Here is a 6,473-nt window from a genome sequence, read left to right on the forward strand (position 1 = left end):
CTCTCTCTCTCTCACTGCTTCACCCCCGTGGCGGTGGCTCGCTACCCTTCTCGACCTGCTAGGCCGCCAGAGCCCCTGCTTCCTAATTTTCTCCCGATTCTGACTCTTCCTCCTCCCTCAGCTCCGTGCGACGCCCCGCTGCTAGCAGACGACGTTATTGTGCGCCGGGATGAGCGGACGGGGATGATGTTTTGCCGAGTCAATCTGCAGCCTTGCGCACAATTTTATTTTATTTTCTGTTTTTCTTTTCTTTTTTCTTAAGGTGGATTGGGGGGGGGTGCCGGTCAAATGTTCTGTCTGAAAATGTCTTGGTTTATGAATTAACACGTTCACGCGTGACCTGAAAAGTACCCTTTTAAAAGTCAAAACCCCACGAATTCCGTTGTGAAAATAGTTGCTAGAACTCGTCGGTGAAGTGTTGAGATTTAACAGCTGCTCCGTATCGAGGAAATGTTGAGAAATCACACCATACTTTTTAACAGCAGTGCAGGGCTGCGAGTGTACGTTTGCCTGACTTTACTAGGAACAGCATCGCAATTTCGGTGCCACCCCTATATTCTGTTACATTGCTCACGTAGTATTGTGTGTGCCTCGTACGGATTTCTGTGAAAGTCAATAGAACTGTCTCTGCACACAGTATGGCCGAACTGGGCAAAACCGACTAGACATTTGCGTAAAAATTTGATGGGTTCCGGAAACACACCAAACGTTACTGCGTTTCGTGTGTCACGTAAGGAAGTATACAAAAAGTATGTCCGTCGTTCTCCGTGCCAAGCTTAGCCTCCGCAAGCTCTCATAACCCCTGTTATGCAGGCAACATCTCGCCTGCACTGCATGCGTGTGTTACGGGGTGGCCTACCCTACGTCTCGCAGGCGCCGAGCTCCCGTATCCAGCCAAACGAAAAAACGGACGCACTTGCTGGATGGTCCTTTAATTAACAGTGCGACGGCAGAAGATTTCTCGAAAGTCGTGTCCCGCTTCGATTGAGAATTGTGTCCTGTGTGTTCTTCGACCAAGCACGTAGGGTGGGTAGGAAGAGAGTAAGGGGTAGGGAGAGGTGTGCTGCGCCGCTTCGAGCCGCCCCTGTACACGGGTTGCTAGGCTGGCCAGCCTTATTTAGTTTGGACGTGGTTTCACCAATCTGAGGGTGGAAGAGAGTAAAAGGGAAGGGGTGGGGGCGATGGACAGAGATGGAGACGAAGGGGTTAAAAGCTGGGATCACTGAGGGGGTCGGTGGGCCTATCGATCCCTCCTGGCCACGCGCTGCCACGCCAGCTGTATGTCTGGGCCACGCACCTGCTTGGTGTCGCCCGGAGGGGAGCGGGAGGGGGCAATTTGGGGAAAGAGCAAGGCACGGAAGGGTTGGTCTGAAACCGGGGCGTTGGGAGCGAGGGGCGCTGCAGCGGGAAAGAGAGGGGAGATTGCGGACCGAACGGCGATCTCCCGAGACTTCGTAAACCAATTACGTCGCTTCGGACGTTGGACCGTAAACTCTCCCACTGAATCCACGACCCCTTTTGTGTGTGTGTGTGTGTGTGTGTCCACTCTTCTCACCTCGCTTTTGTTTCTCCCTTCCCCTTCATTCTCTCTCCCTCTCTCTCTCCTCGCCGCAGCCCATTGCCCTCTTTGTCCTAGCGGACCGCTGTCTCTCCACGTCACGATATTGTGTCCGTCATGAAGGCCCCTGCTCGGCTCCGCCTCCTCCCGCCGCGCCGGCCCCGGCTGGGCTCGGTGGCGTCCCCTGCTCGGCTCGGCCCTGGACCCGCCCGGCTGGGCTTCCGCCAGCAGCATCCCGCTCCATGCATCACCCCGCAGTGACAGCGTTTACGTATGACCCCTTCTCTGTCTTTCCTTCTCCCACCCTCCCTCCTCCCTCTCCCTTTCTCCCACTCTTTCTCTCCCTTTCTCTGTCTCTCTGCGAAGATCCACTCTTTCCTCACCTTTGTCGGGTCCCCGCCTGCCTCCTGTTCGCGTCTTATGCAGCGGTTTACGTTCCCCGTCAGGGTGTAACTCATCTTGTCTCGCCCTCACGCCTACTCTCTCTCTCTCTCTTTCTCTCTGCACTCTCCGTCTCTTCTCTCACTCCCTTCTCACGTTTCAGCCTGCAGCCTAACGGTCCTAACCTCGGGGCGCGGGCACACGCGTGGCGCGCCCCCGTGTGCGCTCCGAATTAGGAGGCGAGCGCTGCTTCTCTCTCTCCCTTTCTCGCTCGCTCTCTGTCTCGCTCGCTCCCTTGCTATGCTGAAATACGTATCAGCGAAAAGTTTTTTGGGGGGGCTGTTCTCTTGTTCGCCCGCGACATTGATAAGATTGTTATCTTCCGGGCAGCCCTGGCGCGGGGCTGGCAGACAGTGAAGGGGAGGATGCCGAGAGAGGGGGAGAGAGAGGAAGAGAGAGGGAGAGAGAGAGAGAGAGAGAGAGAGAGAGAGAGAGAGAGTGAGTGAGGAGGGAGCGAGGGAGTTTGGGATAGGGTGCACGTCGTAGGCTAATACGGTGAGGCGGAGTGTGTGCGCCGCGCTGATGGGGCTTTGTAGCCCCAAGATCCTGTCTCGAGGCGATCCTTATACCCACCGCTGTTGCCTATGGAGTAGCCGGTCACCTCGGCTCGCCGGCCTCCCGCAGTCACGCCGTGGAACCTGGGCGATGCACCGTACCGCTGTGTTGGAGACGAAAAGCGAACCAGTGCTCAGCCTGCTCAGCAAGCTCGGCCAGCTCGGGCTGCACGGTGAGAGAGGCTCGCGGTGCGGGGAGTGACACCCCGGCCCGGCGGCACCTGCCCGTGATTTGGCCCCGCTCCGGCGGCGCCCGGAGGGCTGCGAGGCGCCGGGGCGGCAGGAGGGCGGCTGCAGGGCGGCAGCAGGGCGGCAGCAGGGCCCTCTTGACAGCCCCCGCCCCGTATTTGCATGTTAAAGATTTTCCCCATTGCCGCGGTTGGTTGGCTCAGGGCCGATTACCATGAAGGCGGGAGGCAGCCCCAGTACGGACGGAGCCCCTCTCTGGGCGTGGCGGGGCGTGGCGGGGCGTGGCGGGGCGGGGTGGTACCCATGGGGCTCATTGGCGCCTCCGCGTGCCAAGCTGACAGCGGGCCCCGCTGCGGGTGGGTCGGACCCAGGGCTGGCTGAGTGACGGGGTGGTGCGGGGAGCGGGGTGGCCCCGGGCAGGCCGTAGGCCTCAGGCGGGCTCCGGGCGAGCGCCCACCCGGGTGAAGGCGTCGCCCCGTTCCACCGCCGGCCGCTCGCCCCGATGGCTTCAAAGTCGCGCGAGAAATAATGAGAATGTGTAGAAACAGGCGTGAGGTTGGGGGGTACGAGAGAGGCGCAGCAGCTGCTGTGATGTTGTGGTTATGTTTTGGTACGGCGGAATTAATTAGAGTGATGCATCGGCGTTGCAGCGTCGCCTGACTTGCCCCGCCGACCGGCCGGCCGGGTCGCATTCTGCCCTGTAATCCGGCTGATGAGCTGAGCGCGAGCGAGCAAGCGTGGCAGAATATTTTGTTTTTTTACAAAATGATGGAAGCGGGAGAGGGGGGCAGAATGATTAAAAAAAGAAGGGCATTAGTTGGCCCCCCAGAGTTCTATCCGCTATGCGTATTTATTGAAGACAATTATAGTGGCAGCTTAATTTGGCTTGATTATAGCCTCTTTTTTTCGTATGTTTGAAATAGCGTTCGCGCTGTGTTGGTTTGCACTCGCCGCGCAGTTTGCGGATGCCCAAACCCAACCAACCCCATCCCCGCAACCCTTTCAATCTTGCCATTTTTGTTTTTCCCTCCAAACATGCTCGCGGCCCATCCGCAACCGCGTGCGTATACGATTTTCGTCTGTTTTTCAACTTTGGCTCGTTTGCTCCCCGGCGTGTTTGGCTTTGGCTCGTTTGTATGTAAATCTAATTTGCACGGCCGCCTGCTCTGGCGGCTCTGGCGGCTCCGGTCGCATTGTGGGGTCGGGCCTGGCCGGGACTCGCGCGCCAATACTGAGCCACTTTGTGTATCAATCATGTACGCCGCCGTGTAGTATCCGCCCCTCGGCACCCTCGGCGGGACAAGTGGACTGCACGCCTTAACAATTAAACAATCGCAAGCGTCATATTTTTGGACCTCCTAAATCTTAGATAGTTAATTTTGCATTGTGCTGCTTTAGACCGGTAGTGTACCATCGCTGTTCCATTGTTGTTTCATTTATGTTTGTATTTTGGATCTCTGTGGCGTCGGCTTTCGTATAGCCTACTGTCCATATGTATGTCTCTCTAATTTGCACGATATCACACTTTGTAGGCACGAAATGCTGTTATTGTAACCATCGCGTGGATATCTTTTAGAGCGGTACATAATTTTGTCGTTGTTTTTCTATTATTTATTTGTAACTTTACATTTTCTTTCTCTCTTGTTTCAGGTGAGTTGGGCATCGCGGGACTTGCGGCGGCCGGGGCAGTGGCGGGAGCGCCAGGAGACAGCAGTACGTGCCAAATTATACGCAATTTTCTTGCATGCCTTCGTAGAAATTTCTTTTTATTAAATTGATTTAACTGATTACAAAATCTGGATTTTTTGACTGTTCTCTATAAACTTCATTGTTTTTAGAGTGTGACTAAAACATTTCTCGTAACATATACTTCTTCCTTAATTTTTCATTAAAACTTTTGATCTGTTTGTAGTTTAAAGTCATGTTTTAGTTTTATTTTTGACAAAAGAGCGACTTAATACCAGTAATGTTTGCAGTATTCTTGGCACTTACCTGTTTTATTTACATTATTTATTTACATACACGCATGCACGCTTTTCTCTCATGTAGTCCTTTGGCTTTTCCGCTTTATCGATTTTTTTTGATTTTTTTGGTGAGGAAGGTGAGTTTTTCGTTTTGCCCTTTCCTTGGAATGCATTCATAAAGTTTGATATCCGGCCTGAATGTGTGGTCCAAGGGCGCGCATAGCACACACCGGGGGTTGTTTTTCGCGGACGACAGGTGGTGCTGCGGCCTGCAGAGGCGGCCTGCAGAGGCGGCCTGCAGAGGCGGCCTGCAGAGGGAGGGGCCGGGAGGGGCCGCCTACGGCTCTCGTCCTGTGGTTTGTTTGGAGAAGCGCGGCGGCGGCAGCTTCTGAGGCGCCAGGGTAACCCAAAGTCACGGCCGCGTGGCGCCACAGCCGCGGGGTGCGGGCGGCCCACTGGCTGGGTGGGGGAGCCGCAACTCTCCTAATCACAAACCACGGGGCCTTAGCGTCATCTCCAAACGTCTCGTTGTTTGATCGCTAATAATCCCGGAGAGGAACAAAATTTTGCGAGGATTCGATGACAGGGTCGTGATGATGACGATGACTGTCAAGTGGACGGACGTGCGGTGCTAGTGGTTTAAGGGAAGGGGGCTCGCGGCGAGGGGCCGAGGCGGGGGCGGCGGGGAAGTCCAACTTCCGAAACTGATTGGCAAAAGCCAGCGGTCCGTGACTTATGAGGGCCATCCATAGTGGCCTGGACAGCCGCAGCCGCAGAGCTCTGCTAGCGCGTGCAAGCCTCGTCGGCCCGGCGCGGGCTGTTTGAGGCCGAATGGTAAATTATTCCACTTTATTTGCCGCCACCGGGGGGTGTTAGTGACAAAATGTGCTCCTTAAAAAATGGAAAACAGCAGCAGTGCCTTGGGGTCTAATGAGCCAGGCTGCCACCTGGACCCCCCGCGGGGCACGGGCACAGCCGGGCTCCAGGAGGGGGGGGGGAGGGGGGGGGGTGACTTGGGACTTTTATTCGCGAGCACGCCTGCCTGCGGCCTGCGGGTCGTGTGCCGTGGTGTGGTGGGGCGAGTGCAGAGTTTCAAATGTCGCCCCGCCTCACTACGCCTCGCCCCACCTCACCACCCCACCGCACCCACGCCCACACTTTCCGTATTGACATGTTTGTGTCTAGCAGCTCACCCTGGAGGCTTTTGACGCCGGGTTTTGTTTTTGTAATTGTTATATTTTTGTTACTTTTTCGTTACCGCGCGGAGGAGGGTGTCGCCCTCCAGCGACAAGTAAATTGAAATAATAATAATAATGACTGGAGCATTACTTGTGCCCGGCCAACTAGATTGTCATTTCCAGGAGCTAGCGAGTGAGACCCAGACACGATTTATAGCCTATCAAAATGCAAATCCCTCCGCGAGAGGGAGCGAGACGGGGATGTAGGTTGGCTCAGGAGGGAGATAGAGAGCGAGAGAGAGAGTGAGAGGTGCAGCTACCCCGCAGTCCCGCAGTCCTCCCGAGGGCTCTCAGCCCGGTCCTCGTACAGTTGCTGCTCCGTGAAGTTTGGCAACAGCGTTTGGTCCTCGGTGTGGTCACTCACTGTAAAAAAGTGCTTGGAACTTGGTTTACCGAAAAATTATTCAAACTGCACGCATGAAACACATAATATGGAAACTTCAGTGAGGTACAATCTGACACTTGTAAGTGCAAGTGCAATACTAGGTATCTCACTCTTTCTACTGCAAAACCACATTTGTATCACACA

The 6,473-nt window shown here is 55.3% G+C and overlaps 1 protein-coding gene across 6 annotated transcripts in view; it reads left to right on the forward strand.

Annotated features, from left to right (window-relative positions):
* Positions 1 to 6,473, forward strand: part of LOC113211849 (latrophilin Cirl) — a 255,784-nt gene that overhangs the window by 157,455 nt on the left and 91,856 nt on the right. For 4 of the 6 annotated variants that reach the window (XR_008011518.1, XM_052270681.1, XM_052270682.1 and 1 more), the window contains one exon: positions 4,393 to 4,455. The exons of the other annotated variants lie outside the window; for them this stretch is intronic. Coding sequence is in view for 3 of the 4 variants with exons in the window: in XM_052270681.1 (XP_052126641.1) it covers positions 4,393 to 4,455 (63 nt within the window). In the remaining variant the exon portion in view is untranslated. The remainder of the gene's footprint in view (positions 1 to 4,392; positions 4,456 to 6,473) is intronic. 6 annotated transcript variants of the gene reach the window in all.

Source organism: Frankliniella occidentalis, unplaced genomic scaffold, assembly GCF_000697945.3.
Source record: "Frankliniella occidentalis isolate FOCC.00 unplaced genomic scaffold, Focc_3.1 Scaffold134, whole genome shotgun sequence".
Taxonomy (NCBI): Eukaryota; Metazoa; Arthropoda; class Insecta; order Thysanoptera; family Thripidae; genus Frankliniella; species Frankliniella occidentalis.